This window comes from Cnephaeus nilssonii, assembly GCF_951640355.1.
Source record: "Cnephaeus nilssonii genome assembly, chromosome: 16".
Taxonomy (NCBI): domain Eukaryota; kingdom Metazoa; phylum Chordata; class Mammalia; order Chiroptera; family Vespertilionidae; genus Cnephaeus; species Cnephaeus nilssonii.
Genome location: NC_137087.1, coordinates 7,475,073 through 7,490,909, shown reverse-complemented (window position 1 = coordinate 7,490,909; position 15,837 = coordinate 7,475,073). Strand labels below are relative to the sequence as shown.

Below are 15,837 nucleotides of genomic sequence, written 5' to 3'. Positions count from 1 at the left end.
ACTTTGGGTGGTGGGCACAGGGTGCAATATACAGATCTTGTAACAGAAACCCACACCTAAAAGCTATATGATCATGTCAACCAATGTCACCCAATAAATTTAATTAAAAAAAAAAAAAGTACCAGAGAGAAAAGAACTGCAAAACAGAAATATGCAGAAGGTGCTATTCAGGTATTCAGCAAAACAGTGACCATATAAGGAAACTGCTGGAAACCAAGATCAACAGGAATTAATATGAATGCGAGGAGTACACCAGAAGGCTGAGTGGCTCCTTTGAAATTCACAGGGTGAATTTGCATTTTATGACCTACTGCTGACTCAATGGTCTAAAGCAAACACCCCCAAAACCTGATAATCTTACTGTTTACTATAAACATTACCATTGATATGTCTGTTTGCATTCCTAAAAGGCAATTGTGTATTCTAGTAAATAAAAGCAGCTGGGAAAAGGAGACTCTGTGGAACTTGACTTCTACAGTTGAGTTTGCCCTGGCCTCCCCCCATAAAATCAAAATTAATCTTGTCTTGTGTGTATCATTTGTACGTCAGCTCTTTCTCCAAGCCTTTGAACCCGAAAGCCACGCTGGCTGTGACCTTTCACAGGAAACTACCCCAAGGCAAGAAAAAAACATCAGAGAGAGAACACTGCCCAGCACTCACAAAGGAATAGAAAACAGGAAACCCACCAACCAGACTCAAAAATAATCTCATAATTCTTCTGGTAATGGGCAGCATATTTAGGAAGATCTTGCCTCCGTAATAGGGAATGATTAGACCTAGACTGAATATTGCTCCAGTCCCACTTAAAAAAATTAATCATAGCCCAGCTGGTGTGACTCAGTGGTTGAGCATCGACCCTTGAACCAAGAGGTCATCAGTTGAATTCCTGGTCAGGGCATATGCCTGGGTTGCAGGCTCAATCCCCAGTAGGGGGGTGCAGGAGACAGCCAATCGATGTTTCCCTCTCATCAGTGTTTTCATCTCTCTATCCCTCTCCCTTCATCTCTCTCTAAAATATAAAAATAATTTTTAAAAGGTATAGCAATAGAGAAACTAAGCAAAATGAAACATGGAACAACAAAAAGTGTCAGAAGAAACATTAGTGAGCTGTGGGACGATTTCAAGCAACCTACTATACCAGTAACTTGAGTTTGCAAGAGATGGGACAATATAATCCCAAAAAGGAAGAATATAATCCCCAAAAGGAAGAACAAAGGTGGAAGATTTACACTTCCCAATTTCAACTTACAACAAAGCTACAGTAATCAAGACAGTATGGTTCTGGCACAAGGAAAGACATATAAATCAATGGAAGACAATTGAGAAACCAGAAAAAACTCATATGTATGTGTTCAATTGAGTTTTGACTAGGGTTCTAAAATATTTCAGAGGGGAAAAAATAGTCTTTTTTTAAAATGGTGCTAAGACAACAGGATATTGTCCCACATGAAAAGTATTTAATTTGGACCCCCTACCTTAAGCCATAGACAAAATCAGCTCAAAATGGATCAGGGAAAACAGGAAGTGTCTCAAAAACTGAAACATAAAATTATTACATGACCCAGCAATTCCACTCATAGGTATAACCCAGTGATCGGCAAACTCATTAGTCAACAGAGCCAAATATCAACAGTACAATTGAAATTTCTTTTGAGAGCCTAATTTTTTAAACTTAAACTTCTTCGAACGCCACTTCTTCAAAATAGACTCGCTCAGGCCGTGGTATTTTGTGGAAGAGCCACACTCAAGGGGCCAAAGAGCCGCATGTGGCTCGCGAGCCGTGGTTTGCCAACCACTGGTACAGGGCTTCATTTGAGGTGATGAGAATGTCTTGAGCCTGTGGGTGCCATCTTCCCACACTCCCTTCGCCTTGCTCCAGGTCGCTGGTATCTCCTAGAAACAATCGTATGCACTTGTTTGGCACCCTGGTGCTTGTGGCTGCTGTCCATGAGATACACTTTGATTGCCTGGCTCTGGTGGTCAGCAGGGCTTATGTTAATGTGTACACCAAGGGACTGTGACAAACAAACAAACAGCTATCCTAGGGCACAGTGCGGAGGCAGCAGATAGAAACCCACATCTCCTAGTCTTCCCCTGAAAGAGGTATATTTGCATACCTTAAAGCTGTTATCATTATGAAATGCCACTTTGTCTCTTGTTACAGCCTTTATTTTGAAATCTATTTTGTCTGACATAAGTATTCTGCCCAGCTTTTTTTTTTTTTTTAATTTCCATATACATGAAATATTTCTTTCCATCCCCTTACTTTTAGGCTGTGTGTGTTTTGCATTCTGAGGTGGGTCTCTTTTAGACAGTATATTTAATGGTCTTATTTTCTTCTCCATTTAGCCACCCTATGTCTTTTTTATTTATTTATTTATTTATTTTTGAGAGAGAGAGAGAGAGAGAGAGAGAGAGAGAGAGAGAGAGACATCTATGTGAGAGAGCAACATTAATCAGTTGCCTCCTGCATTCACTCCAACAGGGGAGTGAATGCAGGAGGCAACTGATTAATGTTGCTCTCTCACATAGATGTCTCTCTCTCTCTCAATGGAACCTGCCAGGTTGGTGTACAGGACGATGCTCCAACTGAGTCACACTGGCCAGGGCCACCCTATGCCTTTTCATTGGAGCATTTAATCCATTTACATTTAAAGTAATTACCAATAGGTATGTAGTTACTGCATTTTATTCTTTTTTATTTTTACAGTTCTTCTCTGTTTATTCTTGGTCTTTATATAGGTGGAATCATAGTGTTATGTGTTCCTCTATGATTTGCTTTTATTGTTCACCATTGTTTTTAATTTATTCATGTCATGCATTAGTTTCTCTGTTGTGAACTATCCCATAGAATTCAATTACAATATATGGCACATATATTTACATATACCACAATATATCCAGTCGAGTGTACTCATTTGAGTTGTTTCTAGAATTTTGACATTACCAACAAGACTACTATGAATATCCCTCTTACATAACTTATTCACATTTCACTTTATAATGTATTTTATATAATAACTTTATTAATACAGAAATATCCACTTTCTTCAGGTTAGTATTTTACTGGTGTATCTTTCAATCCTTTACCTTCAACATTTGCTGTCCTACATTTTAGATTAGGTCTCTTGTAATACCTTATTGGAATTACTGATATATTTCTATTCATTTTCACTATCTTACTTTGAGTTTTCTAATTATCCTGCTTTAACTGCCTGCCTCCTTTATGTATTAATTTAGATATATGGAAGAAGGTGAGGCACTTCTATCATCTAGAAATTATATAACTACTAGAGGCCAGGTGCATGAAAATTCATGCACTAGAGGGGGGTCCCTCAGCCTGGCCTGCTCCCTCTCACAGTCCAGGAGCCCTTAGGGGAAAGAGGCAACCCGGCGATCAGGGGAAGGCGACGACCCATCACAACTCTGCTGCTGCCACTACCGGCAGCGCAAGCCTTGGCCGGCCCTGGTTACCTGAGCCTCGGGCAGCCCTGGGCAGGTGAGCAGCCACCATCCAAGGCTTGCCTGCGCCTCGGGCCAGCCCTGGGTGGCTGGGTAGCTGAGGGGACTGGGGGACTCCAGAGGCAGGCGCGCAGAGCGGCCACACGCCTGCTATCCCGGCGGGGCTGAAGGGACTGGGCACCGCCTTCTTGTGGCTGTGAGCGCTGCCATCTTTGAGGGCGTGGCAGTCAATTAGCATATTCCCTCCTTATTGGCTGTGGGCACCACCATCTTTGTGATGTGAGGGTCAATTAGCATATTCCCTCTTTATTAAATAGGATTTCTAACCCTAACCCTAACCTCTTCATGAATAATACTAAGAGCCTTAGCACTCTCATTATACACAATTCTACCTTGAATTATATGTCATTATTACCAGGATTTTAAATAGATTTTTTCAAACTTTCATATATTATTGTATTATTAGTTTTATTCAGTAAATATTTTTTTAGATTCACCCACAAATGTGCCATTTTGATAACTATTCCACATTGTATCATCAACTTCCTTTAAAGATTATTTGCCTTCTAAGATATATCCTTCAGAAATTCCTTGGGCAAGAATTTTTTGTTGGGAAATTCAAGTTTTGTTTTTCTGTAAATGTCTTTATTTTGTCCTCATCCTTGAAAAATAAATTTAATTTTAGGTAGAGATTGTTATTTCTCTCAGCACTGTGAAGATAATATTCCACTGTCTTCTGGTTTCTATTATTGTTAAAAAGTCAATTGTCATGCCCAGATCTTGGTTTCTATTGATGTGACAAGTTCAAGTGTAATGTCCAATAAAAGGAACCAGGGCTCGCCCTAGCTGGTTTGACTCGGCGGATGGAGTGTCTGCCTGCGGACTGAAGGGTCCCGGGTTTGATTCCAGTCGGGGGCATGTGCCTTGGTTGCAGGCACATCCCCAGTGGGGGGTGTGCGGGAGGCAGCTGATCGATGTTTCTCTCTCATTGATGTTTCTAACTCTCTATCCCTCTTCCTTCCTCTCTGTAAAAAATCAATAAAATACATGAAAAAAAAAAAAAAGGAACCAGGGCTCGCTGAAGAAATGGCTGCTCTAGACAATTTGGCTCAGTGGATAGAGGGCCCGTCTGCGGAAGAAAGGGTCCCGAGTTCGATTTTGGTCAAGGGCACGTACCTTGATTGCAGGCTCCTCCACAGCCCAGACCCTGGTCGGGACACTTGCAGGAGGCAACCAATCGATGTTTCTCTCACATGGATGTTTCTCTCTGTCTTTCCATCTCTCTTCCACTTTCTCTAAAAATTCAATGGAAAAATATCCTTGAGTGAAGATTAACAAAACAAAACAACAAAAAAAAAAAATGGCTGATTCTAAGACAAGGGAAGAAATACACAAGATGATTCTAAATCACCTTGTAGTGCCACAAAGTAAGTGGGAAAACAAAACAAAATAACCACAAACATGGTGGTTCAGGGGCTTGGGGAACAAATATTTATCTCTGAGCATTGTACTGAGGTACCAGATTTTTTTCTCCTTTCCCCTTTGCTTCAAGCAAGATGCTTTTGGGACAAAATCTGCTATACTACCTGTTCTTGAAGAATTATATATTGTCATCTCAGGCCTCTGTTTATTTCCATTATATTAATACAAGTTGAAACAGACATTGAAAATGTATTTTAAAAAACCTTTACCCAGAATTTGTGTGTTCTGTTTTAGGAAATGTTTCTACCATATGGTCAGAATTAGAAGTCTGTTTGATTCTACTTTTGAAGACATTACACTTGAACTTGTCACATCAATAACACATATATTTAGGTAGTGGTAATAGTAACATAACAGTAATGTTTTCCAATAATGACACAACTATATACTAGTTATAGGTTAAACTGTGTCCCCCAAAAGTCCCTGTATTGAAGTCCTAATCCTCAGTTCCTCACCATGTGACCTGAGGTGGGGATAGGGTCTTTATAGATATAATGAAGTTAAAATGAGGTCAGTAGGGAGGGCCCTAGTCCAATATGACTGGTGTCCTTATAAAAGGGGGGAAATTTGGAGACAGACACACACATACACAGGGAGATAATCATGTGAGAAAACTGGGATGATGCTTCTGGAAGCAAAGGAACAAGAAAGGCTGACAGCAAACCACCAGAAGCTAGGCAATGGCATGGTACAGATGTTCTCTAGGAGCTCTCAGAAGGAACCAACAATGCCAACACCTTGATCTTGGACTTCTAGCCTCTAGAACTGTGGAATAATACATTTCTGCTCATTAAGCCACTCAGTTTGTGGTACCTTGCTTTGGCAGCTCTAGTAAATTAATACAATACGAAAAATAGTGAATTTTATAATATGTAAATTAAAAATGGAGAAAAAGAGTTTGCTAAACTTCTGAAACATGTTTAGTATTATTAGTCAGAATATTGGGAATGTGTATAAAATATAAAAAGTGATCAAATCTATTTAATCCTATATATTTCTGTGGTTACAGAGCCTATGACCATTATAATTTTTAAATGATTAAAAAATATTTTTGGTTAAACAAACACTTAGAATTTAATGACAATAAAATTCAACTTAAAAACTTGTAAGTTAGTCTGGCTGGCGTGGTTCAGTGGTTCAGTGGTTGAGCGTGGACCCATAAACCAGGAGGTCACAGTTCAATTCCTGGTCAGGGCACATGCCTGGGTTGCGGGCTCAATCCCCAGTGGAGGAGTGCAGGAGGCAGCCAATCAATGATTCTTTCTCATCATTGATGTCCCTATCCCTCTCTCCTTCTCCCTTTCTCTCTCTAAAATTAATTTTTTACAACGTGTAGGTCATAACTATAACACAATTCTTGAAAGGAAATTTTAAGTCATAGCTTATTATAGTAAAAAGTTGAGATTTCCAGTTTCAATTACAACATGTGAAGAGCTTATATGTTGCCACCATCCTTACAAAAAGAAAAAAGTGCATGTACCTGGGTTGCAGGTTTGATCCTCGGCCCAGTTGGGGTGCATGTAGAAGGCAACCAATCAATGTGTCTCTCTCACATCTCTCTCTTCCTCTCCCTTCCTCCCTCCCACTCTATCTAAAAGTCAATGGAAAAAATATCCTCAGGTAAGATTTAACAACAACAAAAAAAGAATTCCTGGGGGCCACTGTCTTAGGGAGCTTCCATACTTTTGGTACTTTTATCTCTAGAAAAACTATCCAGTTATCACTGTGAAGAGTCAAGAAAGATGGCCTTGTAGCTCAGGCAGAGTGAGGGGAAACATCCTATATAATAAAGAGCTAATATGTAAATGGTCATCACGCCCTCATGCCACCACACCGTAACAGCTCAGACACTCAACACTGGGGATAAAGAAATGGGGGCCAGCCAGGCACAAATGAGCTCGCGAGAGAGGAATGGGGACCAGCCAGGCACAAATGAGCTCACAAGAGAGGAATGGGGAGCAGCCAGGCTGCGGCCCGGGAGAGGGACAAGCCACCCACCCCGTGGTCCCAGATGCCTGCAGCTGTGGCCCAGGCGAAGCCACCCACCCACGGTCCCCTGCAGCTACAGCCGGCCTGGGCAAAGCAAACCCAGGTCCTGGGTGCCTGCAGCCGACCAGAGGGAAGGAAGCCCAGGTCCCGGATGCCTGCGACCAGCTGGAAAAGGGAATCCTGAGTCCCGGGTGTGGAACGAGGCAGAGGCAATTAGGGGCGATCAGGCCAGCAGGGGAACAGTTAGGGGCAATCAGGCCGGTAGGGGAGCAGTTAGGGGTGATCAGGCTGGTAAGGGAGCAGTTAGGGGTGATCAGGCAGGCAGGCAGAGGTGGTTAGGGGCGATCAGACAGGCAGGTAGAGGGGTTAGGGGAGATCAGGCAAGCGGTTAGGAGCCAGTGGTTCCGGATTGAGAGAGGCAGTCGGACATCCCCCAAGGGGTCCCGGAGTGGAGAGGTTGCAGTAAGCTCAATCCCCAATGGGAGAGTGTGCAGGAGGGATGTTTCCTTCTCACATCAATGAATGTTTCTCTCTCTCTCTCTCTCTCTCTCTCTCTCTCTCTCTATCTCTATCTCTCTCCCTAAAAAGCAATAAAAATATATATTTTTTAAATAAATTACCCTGTGTGGCTCAGTGGTTGAGCACTGATCTACGAACCAGGAGGTTATGCTTCAATTCCCACACCTGGGTTGCAGGTTCAATCCTTAGTGTGGAGCATGCAGGAGGCAGCCGATGTTTCTCTCTCTCCCTCTCCATTCCTCTCTGAAATCAACAGAAATATATTTAAAAATAAAACATAAATTATATTATCTATATATATAAAAGCCTAAGCAACCATCTGACCATTTGACTGTCCGACTGGTAGCTATGATGTACACTGACCACCAGGGGCAGACACTCAATGCAGGAGCTGCCAAGCTGTGGTGACTTGGCAGCTGAGGTTCTCAGGTGACACACCCGGAACCAGAGAGGAGGGAGCCCGATTCCAGGGTGCATCACCCGAGAACCGCCCTCTCACAATCCGGGACCCCTCGGGGTATGTCAGAGAGCTGGTTTTGGCCCTATCCCTGCAGACCAGGCTGAGGGACCCCACCAGTGCACAAATCCATGCACCGGACTCTAGTAATAAATAAGAGAGTATAATATTGTCATAGGTAAAGCTAAACAAAGTGATCAAAAGAGCAGTGTATAAAAAATGTTATACATGACAGATATGAAATTACTTTAGTGAGGAAAGACTAGACTAATTCAATAACTGGTTGTAGCCTCCTCAAGAACAGAATGTCTGTCACTGTCCATGGGCTGTAAGAAGTTACAAGAAAGCATGGAGAATAAGAAGAAAGGAAGTTTGGAGGGGTATGAGGATGAGGAATGGAAACAGGAATTGTGATCAACTGACCACTAGTGGTAGGTGCTATGGACTGAACTGTGTCCCTCCCAAATTTATATGTTAAAACCCTAACTCCCAATTGTGATAGTATTTGGAGATAGCCTTTGGGAGATAACTGGGTTTAGATGAAGTCATGAGGGTGAGGACCTCATGGTGGAATCAGTGCCCTTTAGGAAGAGACGCCAGAGTGCTCTCTTTTCCTCCCTCTCCCTCTACCTGTCTCCCAGGTGAGGACACAGTGAGAAGGTGGCCATCTACAGGTCAGGAAAGCCCTCACCTGAACCTGACCATGACAGCCCAAGCAGACTAAGACAATAGGCATTTTTTATATATTACCTCATTTAATTTCCCAATAACTGCATTTCTAATTATATAATCTAGGACTCAACTGTCTAATAACTACAAAGCCATTTGTTTTACCCTGCCATTGCCCCCTCCTACAGAGGATAAGAAGTTAGTTACTCAGAAGATCGGATACCAGGATTCTTGATTTACAAATCAAAAATTCCAACCCTCCTCATCCTTCTACAATTTTGAACTTAAACGGTGCTGAAAGGCAATGACAGTTACTACCTTTACAAGCAAATTCCAGCTGACTCGAAAAGCAAAAATCCATTTAGTGTTATATGGAGGAATTTAACATTCTAGTCAAAACTGGATTTTAACAACTATAACAAAAATACCATTTATTTCAGGAATCTGTAAAGTATAAAGAAGAAGACTCTAATTTTACATAAAGTAATTTATGACACTTTACACAAATATACAAACCACAAAAGAGATATTGTACAATATTCAGTAACCCTGCTATAATGAGAAAACTTCAAATATGTGTAAGTGTAAGCCAAAAACTCTTCTCAGAAAAGTACATTAAAAAAAAAAGTAATGGCTCTTTTATACACCAATAATGAATTCTCAGAAAGAGAAACTAAACAAACAATCCCATTTACCATTGCAACAAAAAAATTAAGATACTTAGGAATAAACTTAACCAAAGAAGCAAAAGACCTGTACTTGGAAAACTATAGGACGTTGAAAAAAGAGATAGAAGAAGCTATAAATAAGTGGAAGAATATACCTTATTCATGGATTGGTAGAATCAACATCATTAAAATACCCATATTACCCAAGGCAATCTACAGGTTTAATGCAAAACCTATTAAAATACCAATGGCATATTTCACAGAGCTAGAGCAAATACTCCAAAAATTTATATGGAATCAAAAAAGACCCCGAATAGCTGCAGCAATTTTGAGGAAAAAAACCCACAAAGTTGGAGGAATCCAATACCAGATTTCAAGTTATATTACGAAGCCACTGTAATCAAAACAGCTTGGTATTGGCACAAGAACAGGCATATAGATCAATGGAACAGAACAGAGAACCCAGAAATCGACCCAAGCCATTACGCTCAATTAATATTTGACAAAGGAGGCAAGAGCATACAATGGAGTCAAAACAGTCTCTTTAATAAATGGTGTTGGGAAAATTGGACAGATACATGCAAAAAAAATGAAACTAGACCACCAACTTATACCATACACAAGAATAAACTCAAAATGGATAAAAGACTTAAATGTAAGCTGTGAAACCATCAAAATCCTAGAAGAAACCATTGGCAGCAAAATCTCAGACATCTCTCGTAGCAATATGTTTACCCACACATCTCCTAGGGCAAAGGAAACTAAGGAGAAAATAAACAAATGGAACTACATCAAAATAAAAAGCTTCTGCACAGCAAAAGAAACCATCAACAAAACGAAAAAAGAGCCCACTGTATGGGAGAACATATTTGGCAATGATACATTTGATATAGGTTTAATATCCAAAATATATAAGGAACTCATACAACTTAAAAGGAAGACAAACTATCCATTTAAAAAATGGACAAAGGATCTAAATAGACACTTCTCCAAAGAGAACATACAGATGGCCAAGGGACATATGAAAAAATGCTCAAAGTCACTCATCATCAGAGAGATGCAAATTAAAACGACAATGAGGTATCACCTCACACCTGTCAGAATGGCTATCATCAACAAATCAACAAATGACAAGTGCTGGCGAGGATGTGGAGAAAAGGAAATGCTAGTGCACTGCTGGTGGGAATGCAGACTGGTGCAACTATTATGGAAAACAGTATGGAGTTTCCTCAAGAAATTAAACATGGAACTGCCATTTGACTCAGTGATCCCACTTCTAGGAATATATCCTAAGAAACCAGAAGCACCAATCAGAAAGAATGTATGCACCCCTATGTTCATAGCAGCACAATCTGCAATAGCTAACATCTAGAAACAGCTCAAGTGCCCATCAGTAGACGGTGGATAAAAGAGATGTGGTACATTTACACCATGGAATACTATGGAAGCAGTAAAAAAGAAGACTCTCTTACCCTTTAAGACAGCCTGGAGGGACCTGGAGAGTATTATGCTAAGTGAAATAACTCATTCAGAGAAAGGTAAGTATCACATGATCACACTCATATGTGGAATCTAAGTAACAAAATAAACTGATGGACAGAGTGGATCCAGAATGCAGAATCTCAGAGGGAAGGTGTGGGAGGGTGGGTGGTTGGGAGGTAATCAACCAAAGACCTTGTATGCATATATGCACAGCCCATGGACACAGATAATAGGGTGCTGAAAGCCTGGGGTAAGAGGGGTGCGGGGGGTGGGGCGGGCTGGAAGGGGTCAATGGGGGAAAAAGGGGAACATATGTAATACTTTCAACAATAAAGAATTGTAAAAATAAATAAATAATTTTTTTGAAGTATTCTCAAAGGAAACTCAATTACTATGTCCCATTAAAAGTAACCGTAAGCTCCCACTGCATGGGAGAACATATTTGCCGATGTTATCTCTGATCAGGGTATAATCTCCAAAATTTACAGGGAACTCATACAACTTAACAAAAGAAAGATAAACAATCCAATCAAAAAATGGGCAACTGACCTAAAATAGACACTTTTCAAAAGAAGACATGCAGAAGGCCAAGAGACGCATGAAAACATGCTCAATGTCACTAATTATCCGAGAGATGCAAATCAAAACTACAATGAGATACCATCTCACACCTGTCACAGCTATCATCAACAAATCAGCAAATGACAAGTGCTGGGGAGGATGCAGAGATAAAGGAACCCTCCATGCACTGCTGGTGGGAATGCAGCCACTGTGGAAAACAGTATGGAGTTTCCTCAAAAAGTTAAAAATGGAATTCCCATTTGACCCAGTAATCCCATTTCTAGGAATATATCCCAAGAAACTAGAAACACCAATCAGAAAGGACATATGCACCCTAATTGTTCATAGCAGCACAATTCACCATAGCTAAGATCTGGAAATAGCCTAAGTGCCCATCAGCAGATGAGTGGATTAGAAAACTGTGGTACATCTACACAATGGAATACTACGCTGTTGTAAAAAAGAAGGAACTTTTACCATTTGCAACAGCATGGATGGATCTGGAGAGCATTATGCTAAGCGAAATAAGCCAGTCTGAGAAAGATAAGTATCACATGATCTCACTCATTTGTGGATTATAATGAACAACATAAACCGATGAACAAAAATAGATCCAGAGACAGAGAAACACCAAATGGACCGTCAAACCTCAGAGGAAGGCAGGGGAGGGAAGGGGGAGAGGGGTAAGAGATCAACCAAAGGACTTACATGCATGCATATTTAGCATAACCAACGGATATGCACACTGGGGAGGTGGGGGCTTGTCTGGGGGTGGGAGTGGCCAGGGAGGGGTTGATGGGGGAAAAAGGAGACATATGTAATACTTTAAACAATAAAAAATGAAATAAAAAAGTAACTGTAAGGTAGTTATGGCAGAATTTGCATGTCATCATAACCTGTTGAAAAACTATTTTTAAAATATTACTTCACACCACTAACATGATACCATGGATTTGCTTCAAAAAACTCTGGGTAGAAGGAGACTGAGGTGGAGGGATGCAGAAATGGTATAAGATAGCTCATGAGTTGATAACTGTTGAAGGTGAGTAAGGGCTATATGGGAGTTCATTATCCTATACTTTCTAATTCCATGTATGTTTGACATTTTCTCTGTAAGGAAAGTTAAAGTTATTTATACACTCTTGATGAACAAATATAATCCTCATATCCTAAAAATTAAAGAAAGAAAAAAAAAGATGAGTACCTTCCAATCTTTGAATTTTTGCTTTCACAGAAATAACAGCTTCCAATGGTGAAACTCTCAGTTCAAAACATGTTCCAGTCAATGTTTCAATGAAGAGCTCCATGGTATAGAAAAGAAGTTTGTAGTAAAATGGTCCCACATTATCTTCATTGAAGAATGGAGGATCTTTTCTGTTATCCATTACTTTGACTTTGCTAAATCCTTTGGAATATGTAGTAGGCAACTATATTCCAGTTCTAGCCAAATCAGCTTTGAACATTGGTAATATATATCATTGTTCATGTTTTGAGTTTAGTACCTAAAAAACAAGAATTGTTTAAGAAGCCTATCTGAAAATGTCATTCCTCCATAAACATTTTCTGAACTATAGCCCAATCTTCCACACCCCAGAATTCATTTTAGTGCTTAATTTGTCCAATCCTAAACTCCTCACCTTTGCCTCTGAAATCACTCCCTCCTCCATTAGACTATAAGATCATTTTTAAAAGGTATATTTGCAATAATTTTCTGTGTCTTACTAGAGCTCGGCACAGTTACTTACAAATATTTTCTTATTAATAAGATTTAAAACAACAAACTCAACACATAGGTATACATGTGTAGTACTTTGAAAAATTTATGTATATCCTTTACTAAAATATGTAAATTATGTTTTCTAACCCATACAAAGCATAACTTCATAACCACTATACATTTGAATCACACTAAATAAAAGAAATAGCAATCATCTTAATAGTTTCCTTAAAAATAGGAATCACTAAATAATCAATGAGGATTTGGATTTACAACTTATCTATCAGTATAGCATTGAGATAGTTAATATTGATAATGGACATTAAACATAATCTCTACACACAAACATACAATGACTAATAAATACGAGAGGCAAACATAACCAACAGAAGTACTAAGATAAATGACCAGTGTATAATTAGAAGAATAGGAATAATCAAATAAATTGCTATTAATCAGCAAAAGCTTTGTAAAGGAAAGGGGTCTTGAACTTAAACTAGAGAACAGATGATATACATCTTCCTGGAAAGGTAGGCAGATCTTATAAAAGCTTTCCCTATATATAATTTACATCCCATAGAATTCGCCTAAAGTCTAAAACTTACTCGTTTTTAGTATGTTCACAGAATTGTACAACCATCACCACAATCCTTGTTAGAACATTTTCATCACCCAGGAAAGGAACTCAGTACTCTTTAGACATGACTCCCAAATTCTCCTTTCCCTCTCGGCCCTAGGCAAGCACTAATCTACTTTCTGACCCTATAATTTTGCCTATTCCGGACATTCATATAAATAGAATAATACATATGTAATCTTTTGTGACTGGCTTCTTACACTTAACATAATGTTTTCAAAGTTCATCCATGTTTTAGGATGTATCAGTACTTCATTCTTTTTTTTTTAATCGATGAATAAATAGTTTACCTAATCATCAGTTAATGGGCATTTTGGGTTATGTCTAATTTTTGGCTGTTATGAATAATGCTATGAGAACATTCAATTACAAGTTTTTGTGTGGACATGTTTTCCTTTTTCTTCCATAGATATATCTAAGAGTAGATTACTGGGTTATGTGATAACTCCACATTTAGTAATTTGTGGAACTATCAAACTGTTTTCAAAAGTTTTAAAGTTTTGAACCATTTTACATTCCAACCTACAATGAATGAGGGTGCTGATTTCCCTACATCCTTGCCAATACTTTTATTGTATTTTTTATTAAAGCCATACTAGTTGGTATGAAGTAGTATCTCGTTGTTGTGACTTGCCTTTTTCTAATAACTGATGTTAAGCATCATTTTATGTGCTTATTGGCTATTTCTATACCTTCTTTACAGAAATGTCTATTCAGAAAGTCTATTCAGATCCTTTGTCCACTTTTAACTGGGTTGTCTTTTTGTTATTGAGTTGTAAGGATTTTTTTGTTTTCTAAATAGAAGTCTCTTAACAGATATATGATTCACTAAAATTTTAAGCGTTGTCTTTTAACTATCTTGATGGTTAAATAAAAAATTTTTATTTTAATAAAGTCCAATTTGGCTATTTTATTTATTTATTTATTTATTTATTGCTGTTTGTGCTTTGGGTGTCATATTTTATTTTTATTTATTTTTAAAATATATTTTATTGATTTTCCACAGAGAGTAAGGGAGAGGGATAGAGAGTTAGAAACATCGATGAGAGAGAAACATCGATCAGCTGCTTCCTGCACACCCCCTACTGGGAATGTGCCTGCAACCAAGGTACATGCCCTTGACCGGAATCGAACCTGGGACCCTTGAGTCCGCAGGCCAACGCTCTATCCACTGAGCCAAACCGGTTTCGGCTGGGTGTCATATTTTAAAAGCTTTGCCTAATCCAAGGTAATAAAGTTTTACTTTACAGCTAACCCTTGAACAACACAGGTTTGAACTGTGCAGGTTCACTTATATGCAGGGCGATTTGTGACAATTTGAAAAACTCACAGACAAATTGTGGTGCCTTGAAATATTGAAAAAAGAGAAAAAGTTTGGTATGTCATGACTGTAAAAAATATATGTAGAAACTAGTTTATTTTGTAATTTACTGCCACAAAATATATACAAATCTATTATACAGTTAAAGTTTATCAAAACTTAAGCACACAAACCGGACCATACACACCATTCAGTTGAGAGAAATAAAAACAAATGTAAATATATAATATTAGATCACAACTGCATAAAATTAACTGTAGTACATACTGTACTACTATAATAATTTTGTAGTTACCTCCTACTGCTATATTAGCAGTGAGCTCGTGTTGTGAGAATCTGCTTAAAATACCATGTGATAGTAATCATCGCCATGTAACCAGCTCGTCTCTCCAGTAAATTGCATATTGCAATTAAAAGTGATCTCTCAAGGATCTCACATATTTTTCATCATGGTCAGTATAATAACATAAACCTTGAATAACATCATAAGACCCATACAAAGTGCCACTAGTGATTCTAGAAGTGCTTCTAAGAAGTAGAGAAAAGTCATAATATAAGAAAAAAATGAATTGCTTAAGTTGCTCACCATTTCAAGATAAATGAATGAGGTATAAGGACCATTGTAAAAAAAAAAGGTGGGGGGATGAAATTTGTGAACCCGTTGCTGTGGTTACACCATCAGGCACAAAAACCTTGCACTTTTTGTGAAATACCTTTTGATTGTGTATTGAAAATGTAGCTTTAATGTTGGGGCAAGATAGCTACAAGAAAGACATACCTATAGACTCCATTTGAGACTTAAAGCAAAAGGAAGCTGAAGGATCTAAAGCTGGAGAACTTAATGGCAGGAAAGGATGGTTTGATAATTTTAGA

The 15,837-nt window shown here is 38.9% G+C and overlaps 1 protein-coding gene across 1 annotated transcript in view; it reads right to left on the bottom strand.

Annotated features, from left to right (window-relative positions):
- Positions 1-15,837, bottom strand: part of ZFAND4 (zinc finger AN1-type containing 4) — a 109,782-nt gene that overhangs the window by 84,390 nt on the left and 9,555 nt on the right. The window contains exon 2 of the mRNA XM_079793727.1: positions 12,494-12,791. Within this exon, the coding sequence (XP_079649853.1) occupies positions 12,494-12,674 (181 nt within the window). The 5' untranslated portion in view covers positions 12,675-12,791. The remainder of the gene's footprint in view (positions 1-12,493; positions 12,792-15,837) is intronic.